Source organism: Cydia amplana, chromosome 3 (genome assembly GCF_948474715.1).
Source record: "Cydia amplana chromosome 3, ilCydAmpl1.1, whole genome shotgun sequence".
Classification (NCBI taxonomy): Eukaryota; Metazoa; Arthropoda; class Insecta; order Lepidoptera; family Tortricidae; genus Cydia; species Cydia amplana.
In genome coordinates this window covers 6,670,855-6,688,007 of record NC_086071.1, presented here as the reverse complement: position 1 = coordinate 6,688,007, position 17,153 = coordinate 6,670,855, and the positions used below count along the sequence as shown (strand labels likewise).

Genomic DNA, 17,153 nt, shown 5'->3' with positions numbered 1-17,153 from the left:
ATGAGTATAGTTTTTTTTGTTCCTATTTACTGACAAGATTTGGTTGACCCAGTATACAAACATTATATTATATTACAGTATGTGGAAATTGTCTTCATGGGCTCCACAGACGTCACGACAATAGGGTATTCTCCAAGTATAACATTTTTATTCATGATTTTCTAAACAGAAAAATATTGTTCATGTTTGCCATTGTCAATGTCAACTGTCACTTTCACATCGCTTATGCATCGCCTTGTTGTCGTCACTCGTCAATAATCTCAAAGTATCATTTTTAATTTGCAAATTCGCCGCAGGATACGCCTCTAGAACCTAAAGCTGTAATTACTGATACTCTACTATTAATAAAGTATAGGAGTAATAAAAATACTAATCTCGTCGCCGGTTTTTGAATGGAGAGACTTGATGGTGAAACCGAAATGCCAGCACAAGACAACACAAACTCTGAGCAGTCTCGCCTCATCGACTCCAACATGCCCAGCAGGGTTAGCTACATGAATCTCATAAGCAACTTGAGCGCAGTAGTGCTCGTGGCAATCATCATCTACTGCTGCATCGCCAAAGGGGAGACGGTCTTGTTTGCTCTCCATCCGATATTTATGGCTCTCGGGGTAAGTTTCCTGAATTTATGGGGTAATCTTTACTTTACTTCACCTCTGAATTGAATATTTTATTACAGTTTATGCAAAAAAGTTTTCTTATCATAACTATGTAGGGTTGTAAAAATATAAAGTTAACTACAAGTTGTATTTTTTTTTTGTTTAAATTAACTTTGATCAGTATTTGACCATAGTATTATAATTGACTAATTGTTGAGTAACCATGTATGTTGCAATAATTTAAAACTTTTTGTTTTCAACCTTATATAAAATGAATGTTAATTTCACTGATTGTGGTATGAAACGGTAGCTTATAATTTACTGAATCTGTATGGTTAATCAAGTTTAATTTAAGAGATGATAATTAGGGTTTCCGAATGTTCATATCGTCAGGTGACAAGCGAAACTCACTAATTACTAAAAATTATTTAAACAAAAATCAACCTTCTTTTAGTATAATAGGTTAATATTTTATGTTCTCCTTTTTCAAGACGGTTTTTCTGTTTTCTTTATAATGTTTTTAAATTTTATTATGCATTTTTATATAAGTTTTTTATGAGTGATGCAGCAATTCACAAAAGAAATTTGCGCTTTGGATACTTTTCAAGTTTCAAGATCTGGATCTGAATCCATCATGATTTGAGGAGTTCCCTCAATTCGTCATCGAACACATCAGAACTGTATCATGACACAAATAAAAAAAAAGATAAGATAAAAATATATTTTATTGCACGGAAAGGATACAACAGTGGTTACAACACGAGTTACTGGTAAGAGTTGTGCATAACTAAATTGACATGCCGAAATTCCAGGAGTCCCCGCACTAGGCTAGGCCTGTATCGCGGGAGACCAGATGTACATTGTATGTCATGCAAGTTAACTTAAGAGGAGAAAGATACCTAATTCTAATTTTAACAATTGTGTAAACTATGTAAGTCTATCTGTTATTACATTACTACTAATTTTTGTTTCTAGGTTCACCTTTAGTATCAGCATACCCCGCAACGGAGCTAGCAAAACCGTAGCATATGACAGTTTTGTGTCAGGGTTGGCGATTATGACGAACCATTTTGCTTTAACTTTATTGTATGTAAGATTAATAAAATTGGTCGAGAACCTTGTTGACCCTCTTCCGATATAACCCGGTTTAATTTACTGTCAAATAATATAAATTAACAGGTCAATGTCAATATTAGATGCGTTTCAATGTATCTGTTATTTTGTTTATAAAATCACGTTTTTTTTCGCGTTTCTTTCAAATATTAACATGGAATTTTCATTGCTTGAAAATACATATTGGTGTGTTTGAAAACAAAGAAAAAATATTTTTTGTACTTTAGTTGTGTAGTAGTGATAACCCTGGCGTACAACTGCTACAGATTTGCTAGCTCGGTTGCGAGGTATGAGTATCAGTTATAATATCTCAGTCTAATCAGTTATTTTTATATCTATTAAAGTTTTCAGTTAAACAGTTTTTAGAGTTATAAAATTTTAGTCTATTATTATAGAACCTTACTTAAGAAGACAAATATAGCCTAAGTTTTACCAGGCGTGTTGCACTCCGCGATTTCGTCGCTTTGCTACAGGTAGCTAAAAGTACATCCCTTCGGCCCCAATTTTGGGGAAAGCCATAAGCCGCGCGTGGCGCTGTCGCCACCTAGCGGCCATATCTGTGCTGATCGTAACAGACGCGTTTTGTTAGAGATTGAGTCTTCTGTACTTAGTACTATTATTTATTCTGTGGTTTTACTAATGTCAATGCATAATTCTCCAAATCACCAAATCTCATAGAACAAAACTAGAGAAAGGGGCAAGTTATTATGGCGTCATATATGCAAACTTTTCGCAGTTGTCATCCCCATTAGAGTTGCATGTGGGAATTAATAGATAATGTAAAGGGTATTCAACAGTTTTTGCCAGTTCGCTACGGAAATCTAAAAGCGCAGATATATGTACTTATATATTTTCTTTGACTTTACAGTGGACAGTCTTCATGGCATCTGCTGTGAACGCAATTACACCTGGAGATCTGGCTACAGAGTGGATGCCCATTCGTCTGCGCAGCGCGCGCCACTGGGTATTGCAGGTTGGAGCTGGGATACTGATCTTAATTGCATTCCTTTGTATACTTTCAAATAAAATTGTTCATGACAAGCCCCACTTTCAGACCTTGCATTCTAAATTTGGATTAACCGCCTTCATTTTCATGTTGGTGACCATGAGTGGAGGTCTTGGAGCCCTGTACAGTCTCAAGTTGAAACATTACCTGGCCCCTATTTATACCAAACTCTTGCATGCCTCTTTCGGGCTCCTAACTATTGTGCTCGGCAGCGTGGCAATAATTCTCGGCATCTTCTCCAACTGGTGGACATTTGGAGAAATATTGCGGTATACCAACTTGACTTTAATATTGATTGTCATGCTCTTCACAATATTGCGCCCATGCTTAAAAGTATATTTCCGTTTAATGGAAAGGATTGAAAACGGGAATTAATTTATTCTTGAGTGTATCTTGAATTTAAACAAAAGTCGGCTCATATTGTGGTTACCAATCACACTGACACCGCAACCAACGCAACTATAGACATTTATAGCGCCCCGTGCCCTCACCGTCACCGCATCCGGTTGCGGCGCCTGTGTGAAGACCGCCTATTACCTATTGAATGTCTCATGACCCATGAACCAACTATAATATGGTCGGTATAGCACGAGTAGTAGGTAACGTTCAGTTTAAGTTATATGGGTTATAAGTTATAACTATAAGTGTAAGTTAAACATTTTGTGATAGATATTTATGTAAACCTGAAAGTTTGTTAATTAATTCCTTATGTCCACCATTAAATAAAGACCACCACCGTGGACCACCATTAAATAAAGTTATTTCAAACCAACTTATTAAAATATAATCTTACGTCTTTTTTGTTTGGAATCGTGAAGTAAATGAAGTTTCCTTAAATGTAACGTACTTACAATTAGCCCTACCCCGAAGTAAACGGAGTTTAAAAAAAAATACCGTGTATACATATTATGTTGGTTTATGGGACAATTTGTGTATACATGTGTGTATATTATGTACGTGTTGCTTTACCCCTGCATATTCAAATCAAATTAGCTCCCGCGCTCACTTACCCAAGTTATAGCAGGTTATAGGTACTTAACAAACATAATATAAACTTAATGGACTTTTAATTTTATACAATTATCAAATATATTTCAAATTCTTTTCTTAAACTTTATTTATTGTCTTGTATTGTATACACTGCATAATCGACTGTTTTATTGGTCCAACAACATATCTTGCACCGTTGCACCACTAACTAATAAATACATACAATTTTAAGTGTAGACGTAGTTACCATCGCGCATTATATTAAATCGATATGTTATGTTATGTTTTCTACTGTGTATTTAATTAGCTATTACTTACCGATTACCGGTATGACGATAAGTCTATTGTGTTTTGTTAGTTATTTAGAGTAGTACTAAGTCATACTCGATTACATTATGCGAAAATATATCGTAATATCAAACATGAGCATTATACAAAATATGAGTAGGTCAAACAACTTGTTTTGTTATATTTAAAGTTCTCTGGTGGCAATTAGGGCTCAATTTTGTTCTTGATTTTATTTATAGCACAAAGTTAACTCTCTACAAAACCTTATTAATAAAATATTTATGTAGGTGCTTATACGTTACAATTAACGATTTAAAAATATATTTTAAATACAAACTTTACAATTTTACCCATATTATTAAGCACATATGGTAATTAAGCAGTTTAATATTTCATATTTTAGTAGTAGTAGTAGTAATGAGGTTGATACTGTTAATTGCTCAGTACAGATGGCGCTTTAGGAATCGGTTTCAATCGGTCTATGGTTTCAACACTTTCAACTGACATAATTATAAGCAACATTATATAATTGTTACCCCCAAAGTTTAAAACAAATGAGCAACAGTATTAAATTACATATTAACACACAAATGTACTTGAGGGCTTTTCCCCCTGGCGCCACTAGCTTAAAAAGTGTCACTTGTCAGTTAGAACCAATTTACTGCTGCGCCATCTGTGTTAAGTTTTGCACGTTTAAGCTCTTTGTCAAAGAATTTTAAAGACCAACCGAAAAATCGTATAGGTAATTGGTATCAAATCAGAGTAAAAAATAATAGTGTTAAGTTAAATTAAAATCTTAAAGATTCTAAGAAAATAAAATAAAGAGAGAAGGTTTTTGGAAAAATCTCATGGCTCAACTGATAAATGTTCTATATAAGTACCTAAACAATTTTCGTGGAAAGTTTTTATGAAGTTATTTTTTTTGTACGCTCGGTTCAAAAGTTAGAGGAGGGAGAGGGTACATGTTTTTGGACTTTCGAAGCAATTATTAAAGTTATCACATAAGCAAAAAACTTGTTTAAAACTTTGAGGTTGTTTTTAAAGATCTATCGAATGTTGCTTTTTACATGCGCGCACGTTGTTTTTACTATAAAAATATTTTCACCTTTAGTTATGTATAAAGACTATAAAGTATATTTGAGGCATCACAGAAGGGTCCTATGCTTCAAGTGCATTAATGTCGTTTCCCTTCTCTGATGGAAAGCCACATTTATATTTACCCTAAATATATATTATATAAATATATATTTAATTTTAACTTCAAGACTTACACGGCGGGTTACAATACCTATAATAAATTTCCATATTTATTTAAAATATACCTTATAGTTTTCAAGTAAAATTGCTATGACATACCTACGGACAGACGGACGTGAAGAAACTATTAGAGTTCCGTTTTCCGTGTCGATCCACTAAAATATACGGTTCCATACTTTTATTATTATACAATACAAGAATACGCTAAAAAGTAGGTAACCTTTTTTGAATGGAGATGGGAAATACAATCTGCCAAACTCACGGGCTTAAGTTATTTATAGAGTTGCGTTTGGCACCATTCAGTTTCGGGGTGTATTGTAAAGTATAAATTGAAATAGATGTCATATACTAAAGAAAAGGTGACTACGCCCTCGAGTGGCGGAGGCCGGATACCTACCTAGGAACCGGTCTTTCGCAGCTAAAATATTTCATAACAATATTATGTAAATTTGTCCCCTCATTCGTATTGTAAAGTGCTATACCTACAAAATACCGCGGCTTCGGAACCCTACACTGATCATGGCTTGATAAGTTCATACGCTCTTGGCCGTGAAGCTACATATTTAGAGTTAGACCGAGCCATACCGAGCTAAGTTGGCAGCATTTTGATAGCCCAGAACCAGTGGCGGATTTCCCATAAGGCACAGTAGGCACATGCCTAGGGCGGCGAGATATTAGGGGCGGCAAATTGTGACAAAAAAATCGCTGATGATAACAAGAAATAACTTAAAATTAGGCCAGGCAACGAATTCTCAAAAAAAGGTATAGAGGGAAATGCTTGGAACACAATTTTTGACTTCGTAACTTTGTTTGAACTAGTTAGGAGGTGAACATATCAAAAGTCCCCGGCCGTAGCCCTTGAGCCGGGGGAAGAGGGAGGTTTGAAGGTCCTATTTTTCGGTTTTTCGCTTATATCTCGGAAACTATGCGTTCTAACGACTGATCATTGTACAAAATGAAAGCTGATTAAATTTGCTACAAGTTTTATTTAGTACAGTTTTATGATATCTTGAGGGCCCTCCACACTCGTGCGCGAATCGCGGCGCGAAGCCGCGAACGCGAGTGTGGAGTCGATTTCGCAGATCTGCTACATTGTTAAAATCTTTCGGGTTCCTTTCCTCGTGAGTACCGTGAATATTATTGATGGAAATTTAATGCAAAATTATAGACATTCAAGAGCGGCTATCTCAAAAACTAAACAAGATACCTATCGAAAAACTCGACTATATAAAACTTGTAGCAAATTTAATCAGCTTTCATTTTGTATAATGATCATGTCACAACGACGCATAGTTTCTAAGATATTATAAGCGAAAAACCGAAAAATGGAACCTTCAAATCAAACCCCCCTACCCCCGCTCAAGGGCTACGGCCGGGGTCTTTTGATATTTTCACCTCCTAACGAGTCCAAACAAAGTTACTAAGTTAAAAATGTGTCCCAAGCATTTACCTCTATACCTTTCCTTTGCCTGACCTAAATGTAGTCAATATGATGGGTGCTGATGCTGAAGGGGCGGCTACAGGGTCTGAGCCTAGGGCGGCAAAGACTGCAAATCCGCCACTGCCCAGAACATGCTCCGTGCAAGTGTTTTTTATTTAAATGTTAAACTTCTATGAGATTATGACGTTTTAACCCTTGTATCGTCTGGGCTATCTACTTATGTTATTGCTTATTGTCCGGTGTCCGCTCTTGCTTTCCTAATATTGTATTAAATTACATATTTAGTTTCTGTAGTACTGTCTCCATCAGATATATCCGAGCGGTAAAGGCGCTCACAAATATCTGAACACGCCTCTATTGTCAATGCGTTAGAGTGCGTGTTCATATATTGTGAACATCTTGGCCGCTCCGATATATCCGATGGCGACTGTACCTACAGGTTTATCTTGCCTAAACATACGTCTAATTAAGTAATTAAATTGGTGTCTTTATATTCCTCTCATTTGTGGTATATTCAGGGTAGGTATTTTGAAATTGCTTGCAAAGCCTATCCCCAGTTGGGTTCTTTTAGTGTGGGACTAACTAGGTCGACCTGAGTAAAAATGTCCTATTTTATTTATTTATTTATTGAACAAATTAATTGATGTTATTGTCTTATAAAATTATATTCATATTATATAAGTGCTTATTTTAATGTTGGTGTTATATATAGTTTTCCTTTTATTATTGTGATATGTTTATGTACTCCTAATGGAAAATGTTTGTACGAAAATCGAAATTTCGTTATCTGCCTCTCAATCGCTCTGGAAGAGTAATGTTAATTTTCATGTTGTCCTCAGTTTATGCTAGTAGCGCCCTCTACGCAGAGTTTTACACATCAATACGTACAAATTTGTTTTATACTTACTCGTATAAATATTTGCATTTATTATTTACCAGTGTTTTCATATTGTAATTTGGGCAGTGACAGGAAGCTAAACCGATACTTTCATTTTTTCTCCAAGAAAATAAGGGTGGCAAGCTGTATAGTAGCTGCTAAGTGTGCCTCATCAAGAAATGTTATGTAATTACCATATGTAATATTTTTGTTTTAGAAATGTGATAAATTAATAGGGCCATGTACCTTAATGATGACTTGTCTAACAATTTCATATTAAAGGAAAAATTAAAAAATTCACCGCTTCTGGCAGGACTTGAACCTGCGACCTTTTGTAATCTGCGAATTTCTAAATTTTTTCTTTAATATAAAATTTGTAGTGCCTATCGCTCGTTGAGGAGACGTATCTGAGTTAAACATTTTATTTAACTACCGCCCTATTTTTATTAATAAATAAAATTGACAGTAACAACTAAACTTTTAGAGAACTTTTAGAACTTCTATAATATTTTTAATTCTAGTCATATAATAGTAGTTTATGCAACAGTGATATAATAAGGGTTCTTAAAATTCAAGGGTCGAAGTTACAAAACGAGACGTAGTCGAGTTTTGTAAAAAAAGACCCGAGAATTTTAAGAACCAATTATGAGCTGTTGCATACATTACTTTTTCTATGACAGCTGCAGCAAAAAAAAAAAATTAAAAAAAAAGAGTTATTATTGTAAATGAAAACATACCTCTTTCAATCAAGATGATCGGAACTTGTATCTTTAAAAAAAATAAAGCAGTTGTATTATACTCATAAGATGACTGCTAGCAGTCATCTTATGAGCCTATAGACAAATCATTCAAATGACATTGCTTTAGATATCACTGTCAGTCATTTAATTGACACATTTAAGTGCTGGAGTAGAAAAATGACTTTAAAGTATAAAGAATATCGTTGTTTATTGAAGCAATTTTTATAGGACCCATATTTAATATCTGTAGGCCTGTAAGAATTATTTTGGTGCTTTTTAATTGATGTATATTAGTACAAGGGCTACCAGTTTTTGTAGGTGTTAATTAGTTGTTGTGTAAATTGATTTACTGAAGAAACAAGAATATATTATGTATGATTAGCAAATATGTAAGTTTAAATTTATGAAAACAAGCATTAAGTACTAGGTATATTTAATTATACAATATGAGAATTTATATTGTGCCAAATTTATAACTACCTATAATCTGTATTTTATGTAATACTTACATAAATAAGTTGGCCAAAAAAGCACAGGAACAAAAATATTTAACCCTAAATGTTGTACCTTAAGCATATTTTAATCGTAAATCTGAACATTAGTGGTTATAATATAACAGAGGCAATGAAGACTGATACGTAAATCGTCTCGTCATTATTTTACAGAATACAGAATGTTACTTATTATCTGGGGGTTAACAGACTCAAGCCAACCAAACCACTAAGTCCCTTGAAAATTGTAAAGTCCCTACCTACACATTCCCTCATTGATTAATTTCGGCCCAGGACACATCACGAAAACGAAAATTTGTTTATAAATTATATAATAGATAAAGGTTACAGTGGTCACACGCACAAAGCTAGCTATCATTATTGGAGCCCTTCGCAACAATAATAGGTACCTAGCGCACGCGGCTTTGTATTGAAACTAGATATCAGTCTTCAGGTCTGTGGCTGCATGTAGGTCTAAGTAGGCTATGCTGATACAATTTCATATGACTTATGGGAATTTTATATACTTACCTACATATTAGTACCTATTTATTTACTATTGGTATGAGTTAACATAAATTTTGGTAAGTAGTATAATGTTATTACTGTTATTAGTTAATCGCTCTGGCGTACGAGTGAAGTAATTTTGAAATTGAGTCAGAATAACATGCTGGTAATCCGATACCTATTTTTCGATTTTTATTACATATAAAGTAACTGATGTAGAAATGTTTCAATATTATAGCTGGTCAAGCAGATCTTGTCAGTAGAAAAAGGCGGTAAATTTGAAAAATATAGGCGCGAAGGGATATCGTCCCATAAAAAAATTGAATTTCGCGCCTTTTTTTAATGTCAAGATTTGCTTGACCAGCTATATATAGGTATACGTCATGTATACGTAGACTCGTATATGTATTGTATATCATTAATGAATGTAATATAATATATGTATGTACGAACATTAAAGTTGATTAAATATGTATGCAACGACACTATACCTAGTTTATATTATACAACTACTAAAAAAAACCGGGTACAATGTATCGCCTGTATATGAGAGGCAGGTACCAGAGCGATGTTACGATTCAACTTCACAAACCGGTTCAAACCGAGTTAGGCCTGAAGAGTTACCCGCCCCGGCTTCGCACGGATTAACAAAAATACATAAACCTTCCTCTTGAATCACTATATCTATTTAAAAAAAACCGCATCAAGATCCGTTGCGTAGTTTTATAGTGATAACACACTATCGCACCGCACCGCGACCTTGGTGCGTGCGGAAGAAATACATATCTGTTTCTCGCTCTCACTTATGGATGGGTGCGACTCACCAAGGTTGCGTGTGGTGCGATAGTGTGTTAGGACTTTCAAAGATCTAAATTCTAAGCATACATAGGGATATTGTAGTGATAATCGATTTTTATTATAGTCGATATTTTTTTCCCATCCTTAAGTCGAGTCGAGTGTCCGAATCATGAATCTAGTATTAAACTGGATTGGGCATGAGTGGTGGGGATAACTGACAGAACGGGATAGTCTTATCTTATGTATCTCTCAGTAGGAATAGCAGCGAAAGCGGCAAAGCGCTATTATTGTTTGTCCTTGTCACAGTCTCACTTTTTTTTATTCCCCACCGTAATTAGTATGGATGATTGTCGAATTTATTTGTCGCCCACCAGAACAAATAAATTCGACCAATCATTAGCGTCGCATTGCGTATGTTTTGTCCCTCACGGAGGCACGCGTAGACTACTTCTATAGGATGCTACCTTCTATGGTCCGAATAGACTTTCGTTCCAATAATTCCATTCGTTCGTTCTTCGTTAATCGTTCGTTTCGGCTCGCTCAGACGCTCACTCAACTTATGCCACTCGCTCGCCTTGCAGTGAATAAACCAAATAAGTGAAACTTTATTTATAAATTTTGTGTACCTCTAGTTTCTAGCGTGTTGAATCTATATTTAAATATATACATTGCAGCACTCAATACATTAAACCGTGAGTATATAAAATTTTGCTATACAGCGTAATCGTTTCCGAGTAATTCTCATTATAAGATGGCGTTGCGTATTTTTGTTAAGATCTTTGTTCGTATTTTTATAGATGCCGAACATAAAGTTACAGTCATCCGATAACGAGATCTTCGATGTAGATGTTGAAATCGCTAAATGTTCCGTCACAATCAAAACCATGTTGGAAGATCTTGGCATGGACGAAGATGAGGAGGAATCAGTGCCGTTGCCTAATGTAAATTCTGCTATTTTGAAGAAGGTGATCCAATGGGCTACGTACCATAAAGACGATCCTCCCCTACAAGACGATGACGAGAACAAAGAGAAAAGGACAGACGACATTTCATCCTGGGATGCTGATTTTTTGAAAGTTGATCAGGGAACCCTGTTTGAACTCATCTTAGCGGCGAATTATTTAGATATCAAAGGTTTATTGGATGTGACATGCAAGACGGTTGCAAATATGATTAAGGGCAAAACTCCAGAGGAGATACGCAAGACATTCAATATCAAGAATGATTTCACGGCTGCGGAGGAAGATCAGGTGCGCAAGGAGAATGAGTGGTGCGAGGAGAAGTAAGCCTTTGATTTCATCAGCTATTTACAGAACTACAAACAGCAATATTATAATGGATGAGGACTTGGGAAAACATACTAATCTCTCCACATGATAGAAGAAATCTAATACTATTGACACAAATAAGCATAACTATATTTATAGTTTTGTGTTTAGGTGGGATTCCACCAGTGTGTGGCACAAGCATTTTTTTGTACATATGCTTGTGCTGCACACTGGTGGAATCCCGCCTTAAGACTTACCCACAAACATGTAAATTTTTGTGTGTCATAGTTTTCTTTATAATTTTTGTGCTTGTCAGGTAAGCTATTTTTTGTTTAAGACATACTACAATGTTCTCTCCTACTCATACATGGGTACAATAAATAAAAATAAAAAGGAAAATTGTTTATTTCAGACCAACATAATCCATAGGAGTGTTAGTAAAATGCATCTTAATAGCCTAAAGGTTAGTGTACACAAAGAAAAACAATGCAGAAAAAAAATACATTAAGCCTCGTCTCCATATCGCGCGGCAAGCTATCGAACATTGGCTGCCACGTACGGGGCGCACTATAATGCTATGCGTCAGGCGCAGCCCGACGTACGCCGCACTACTAGGGAATGCTCCCGGTACTGAGTTTGTATGGCGAGAACCGGGAATTCCCGGTTCCGATACTGTATTTGTATAGAAAACCAGTACCGGGAGCACTCCCTACGCACTACAATGCCGGGCACCGATTCGGTGCCCTCATACTAAATGCTTCGGGCGTAGCCTGACGTACGGGGCGCACTACAAATCAATACTAACTTCCTGCGATCCTGCGCTCAAGACGTTCTCACGCAACAAGCCAATGTTCGATAGCTTGCCGCACGATATGGAGTCGGGGCTTAAAACAAAAAAACTAAAATTAAAATGACAACCAAGGAAACATAACACATAAAACTACTTACAAATACCCCGACTTAGGACTACCTGCCCCTCCCTACCACGACCTCAACCCAATACTTTATTAGCGGGCAGTCTAGACGCACGGCCATACACCTCAGCATCCTGTTGCCACTGCCGCACACTCGTTTCAGCAGTGAGGCTATTCTTTTTCGCCTAATGGCAAAAAAGTCGTCCGCCCTTGCTTCAGCAAACATGCCAGATGCACTGCAGTGCTTCGATCGGCAGCCTCAACAGCATCCTAAGGATGTTATTGTATTGTATGCGTATTGTGTTGTAGGCCTTCTGCGTAAATTTCACTGACAAGCTGCACGTGTAAAACGTTTGACAGTAAGCTTTAAAAAGTGTCAGTTTCACCTGTCGTTACACCGTGCAAACCTGCGGACGATCATATTGCCTCTTACAGCCATCGCTCTTCTTTCCCTTTCCATATCTGTATCATCATTTAGTTCTACATTGAATATATATTTGATTTGATTTTTGTCAACTATTTTAAGGGACACGCCCCCAGCAACAAGCAGAGTGCTTATATTATACTAGCTTTTGCCCGCGACTTCGTCTGCGTGGAGTTAGTAATTTGGGTAGCTTCTTTTTAGTGTGGTACTATACAGCACGTCCACGGATGATTATATTATTTCTTTTGCGGTACATATTCATGAAAAGAAATGTACTTTTATGTACTTATGTTTTTAAAAAATGTACTCGCACGGTTTTGGTATAGCGACATACAGGTTGTGGTCGTGCTGAGTAGATACTCCCTGGCACGACCACACTACATTTATGGTTAATTTAATGGTCAAATGAATACAAAACAAATGTACTCAAATTGTACTATCTACAAGCACATCAAAATGTGACAGTGGTACTGCAAAAATCGCTGTCATGATTTAAAAAGGTGAACCTAAGGGCTGATTTAGACGGCGCGCGAACTCACATGCGACTTTCATTACATTGCGGGTTTTGATCGGCTGGTTGAAATGCACGTAACCAACAGTTCGCCATGTAACTAAAATCGCATGAGAGTTCGCGCGCGCGTGATGTCTAAATGTGGGATCATCTATGTCAAAGGGACCTTATTGTCGATGGCGTTTACGCCGCACTGCGACGCGCAGCGTTGTATTTGTATCGGAGCATCGTTTATAATGGCGGAAGCGCCATCGACAATAAGGTCCCTTTACATAGATGATCCCACATTTAGACATCACGCGCGCGCGAACTCTCATGCGATTTTAGTTACATTGCGAACTGATGTGCTTGTAGATAGTACAATTTGAGTACATTTGTTATGTATTCATTTGACCATTAAATTAACCATAAATATAGTGTGTTCGTGTCAGGGAGTATCTACTCAGCACGACCACAACCTGTATGTCGCTATGCCAAAACCGTGCGAGTACATTTTTTAAAAACATAAGTACATAAAAGTACATTTCTTTTCATGAATATGTACCGCAAAAGAAATAATAAAATCATCCATGGACGTGCTGTATAGTACCACACTCTTTTTACCCAATCTGCTTTTTAACGATTCCCCATAGAAACTTCCACCCCCCTTTTCACCCCCTTAAAGGGAGATTTTTGGGATAAAAACCACCCTATGTTCTTCTCCGGGACTCAAAATTTCAACTAAATCGATTCAGCGGTTATTGATTGCCCATACAAATTTCCACCCCCTTAAGGGGTGAGTTCTGAGATAAAAAGTATCCTATGTCCTTCCCCGGGACTTAATCTTCATACCAAATTTCAACTAAATCGGTTCAGCGGTTTTGAAGAGGTAACAGACAGACACACTTTCGCATTTATAATATTAGTATGGATTTTCGTGCCTTAAAGATGAGCAACTCACTTTTGGTGGCATGTATTTAAGGCCGTGCTGTGAGCGTATCCCTCACACATCTTAACGAGTCGATTGACGGTCCCAACAAGACCATGTCGTCCGCATAACTGATATTGTTGAAACATGTGTCTCCTATATGACAGCCGACACGTTTACTGTTGAGACCCTCAATCAACTCGTTAACATATAGGTTACCTAAACAGGATTGCGGATGACAGTCCGCCCTGTCTTACCCCACACTGTAGTTTATTACTCCTCTGCCTGCCGCCTGCCGTGCCGAAATCCTGGAAGCTTGCAAACGCGTGTAATTTCGTAGTCGACGTCTATAGTTCGTTTTTTTTAGCATTAGAAAGAAGGTATGCGATCTTGACATGTTTTTTAATTGAAAAACGCTTTTTTAAAATCAGTAACTATTACTTATGAAAGCCGAAGAATATAAATGATCGTATTAGGTTCATAATTTTTACATATTAGCCATTATTTATTTTTAAAACGTGTTTTTCAATAAAAAGACACATCAAGATTGTTTACCTTATTTCTAATGCTAAAAAAAACGAACTATAGCGTCAAGTAGCGAATTTATCAGTACTGCTAGTCGACAATAGATGTCGCGACGAACGAAAAGTCTAATGCTCAACAATTTTCAGGTAATACGAAATTAAATAATATTCAGTGCACAATTTTCTTATCTATAACAGAATATATTGATATTTATTATTTAATACATTCACTACCAGGAACCATAGACTAGGAATATCTATGCGAGGAACCCACCTGGTGGGCGCTCGGGAACTTTGCTCAGATGCCGGACAACCCGCTGGGCGGGTTCTTTTATACGCAGCTATAGACGACCGGTGTCTGGGGTAGTGCGCCGTTTTTTGTCTGGTAGTGAGTGTGTTAAAAAATACAAAATATGTCTTACGTAATACAGTGGAAAGTTTCCTCAATACTTATACTGTCAGGAATAAAGTAGTTGTCTATACAGTTGAGTATTGGATTATTGAATTTCCCGTAGTGAGTGCCGCATGTTGCCGCTCCAAACAGTAGGCCGGCGAGGAACACCACAAAAAGTAGGACTCCGAGAACAAGTTTTGCATTGTTTTGCCATAAGATTGCATCCTTGCAATGGCATATGTAGCGAATTAGTGCACTGCAAAGTATAAATTAATAAAGATTTGTAATGCTGCTGTTATAAGCACATAAGTCTGGTTTTTCGTACTACCTTAGTATTTGTGGTGGACAATTTGTTCTTATCAGTAGGAATTAGAGGGATTTTTTCCTGATGTTGCTAGTTAAACTAGTAGGTATATTGGTAGTTAAGTACAGTCAGCAGCAGAAGTTGCTAAGCGGGCAAGGTGTTAAAATTACCTTGACACCTTATTCTCTTAACAATAAAGTCGCGTTAAGATCATTTTGAACACCTGGCCCGCTTATTAGCAGCTTCTGCTGCTGACTGTACCTATTAGCTAGCTAAAATAAAATGTATATAGTCTACAATCGCAGTCAGAATATCAGAGGGCTCAAGATCAAGTTTGATATAATCGTAGAGAAATAAGTAAGGATAGTGCTAACTGCTAACTCCAAACAATCCATAACTCAGTTTTCCTACCAAAACGCGGGTTATTTTCGTAGTCGACATCGACAACATCTAGCGTCAAGTAGCGAATTTATCAGTACTGCTACTTGACAATAGATGTCGTGACGAAGGAAAAGTCTAATGCTCAACAATTTTCAGCTAATATTATAACCGGAACTCTATTTTCAACTACCTACTCCTATTGTTTTAGCAATACATTTTTCGTCAGTCGCGACACTCGTGACATCAGATGTCAAGTAGCGGTACTGATAAATCCACCACTGGACGCTAGATATCGACTACGAAATAACCGGGTTTTTGTACGAAAACTGATGTATGGAGTAAGCACTCTATTCTATTTTAGACCTGCGATTTTCTTCAGGGACTCTGGATAACATATGGTTAGTCTCTTCGAGAATCTTTGAAAGTTGTTGCTGAGCCAAGGTTATAACTGGACATTTTTTGTGCAGAATGCTGGTCACGTCTCTCTGCGTATCCAAGTCACAGAGGCATTCGGGACTGACCAAAGCATAATCGTCGCTTCTAGGTGAATGATCTATCAAATCAACGTCTTCTCTAGAATTCTCAGGTTGGTCCATGTTTCCATCTTCCCGTGAATTGTCAAGAGTACAATCCCGCGGACTGTTCCTATTCTGTTTGTATGTTTTCCTCGTGTATCGGTAGATATTATGTACTTGATAATCATCTAACGACATATCAAAAATACTTAAGACACAATGTAAATATACTTATGAAATTATTGTTTATGTACGTGTCAAAATTGCAATTGACAACGCAACTATGACGTGCAGCATGATGACAGCATTTTAAGAACAGGAACAAAACCGGATTAACCTAGAAAAAGGTTGTCCTATATATTATACTACTCTTTGCTTTAGAGACTGTGGAAAGAGAAGAGTCGTGAAATGTATGGGATCCAATACATTCTACGACTCTTCTCTTTCCGCAGACTCTAAATTTTTTAGTATTTTACAACGAGGAAATGACCGCCCTTATAACGGACGGACAGGCGCATGTAATGTAAAGCATGTTTTGCCCAAGCATTAAACGAAGACACTTCGTACTCGCCTGATCAAAAACTTGTGTAAAGTGTAATAAATGTCTCTCTCGCTTTAAATCCTCTACAGAGCTTGCAACAAATCGAATGCAATTAACGAATTTATTACATCGATCAAAATTCAAATGGCGCGCCATGGCGCAATGTCCGATATCATGAGACGTAGTTCGGCATGAACCGTTGTACAGTCAGCTGCAGAGAGTATAGTTACCACCCCTGCATACAAACTTCTATGCAGGGGTGATAGCTGACTTTATGTTGTCACAATATCGCACGATATCGGACATTGCGGTATTTAAACACGTACGACGCCAGAAATAAAATAAGTTATTTTAAACAACAGT

General features: G+C 36.8%; 3 protein-coding genes across 4 annotated transcripts; 2 read left to right on the top strand and 1 right to left on the bottom strand.

Moving 5' to 3' along the window:
* Nucleotides 1-213: 213 nt before the first annotated feature.
* On the top strand, nt 214-3,123 carry LOC134662913 (transmembrane reductase CYB561D2-like). The gene is made up of 2 exons (XM_063519217.1): nt 214-611; nt 2,581-3,123. The coding sequence occupies exons 1-2, from the start codon at nt 393-395 to the stop codon at nt 3,091-3,093; spliced, it is 732 nt and encodes a 243-aa protein (XP_063375287.1). The 5' UTR covers nt 214-392; the 3' UTR covers nt 3,094-3,123.
* A 7,553-nt stretch (nt 3,124-10,676) lies between these two features.
* Nucleotides 10,677-11,489, top strand: LOC134662456 (S-phase kinase-associated protein 1). 2 transcript variants are annotated; one of them, XM_063518684.1, is made up of 2 exons: nt 10,677-10,704; nt 10,905-11,489. In XM_063518684.1, exon 2 carries the CDS (start codon nt 10,905-10,907, stop codon nt 11,391-11,393), a length of 489 nt encoding a protein of 162 aa, XP_063374754.1. In that variant the 5' UTR covers nt 10,677-10,704; the 3' UTR covers nt 11,394-11,489. The 2 variants fall into 2 exon arrangements, with proteins under 2 accessions (XP_063374754.1, XP_063374753.1); XM_063518683.1 differs by having other exon boundaries at nt 10,688-10,799.
* Nucleotides 11,490-15,058: 3,569 nt separating this feature from the next.
* On the bottom strand, nt 15,059-16,555 carry LOC134662911 (uncharacterized). The gene is made up of 2 exons (XM_063519216.1): nt 16,098-16,555; nt 15,059-15,305 (listed from the first exon to the last, which is right to left on the bottom strand). The coding sequence occupies exons 1-2, from the start codon at nt 16,445-16,447 to the stop codon at nt 15,074-15,076; spliced, it is 582 nt and encodes a 193-aa protein (XP_063375286.1). The 5' UTR covers nt 16,448-16,555; the 3' UTR covers nt 15,059-15,073.
* Nucleotides 16,556-17,153: the final 598 nt, after the last annotated feature.

Excerpts from the sequence above, each read along its gene's own strand:
- LOC134662911 (XM_063519216.1), bottom strand. The coding sequence starts at position 16,447 with ATGTCGTTAGATGATTATCAAGTACATAATATCTACCGATACACGAGG. Across the intron at positions 15,306-16,097 it reads GTCCCTGAAGAAAATCGCAG|TGCACTAATTCGCTACATAT; the intron begins GTCTAAAATAGA and ends TATACTTTGCAG.
- LOC134662913 (XM_063519217.1), top strand. The coding sequence starts at position 393 with ATGGAGAGACTTGATGGTGAAACCGAAATGCCAGCACAAGACAACACA. Across the intron at positions 612-2,580 it reads CGATATTTATGGCTCTCGGG|TGGACAGTCTTCATGGCATC; the intron begins GTAAGTTTCCTG and ends TTGACTTTACAG.
- LOC134662456 (XM_063518684.1), top strand. The coding sequence starts at position 10,905 with ATGCCGAACATAAAGTTACAGTCATCCGATAACGAGATCTTCGATGTA.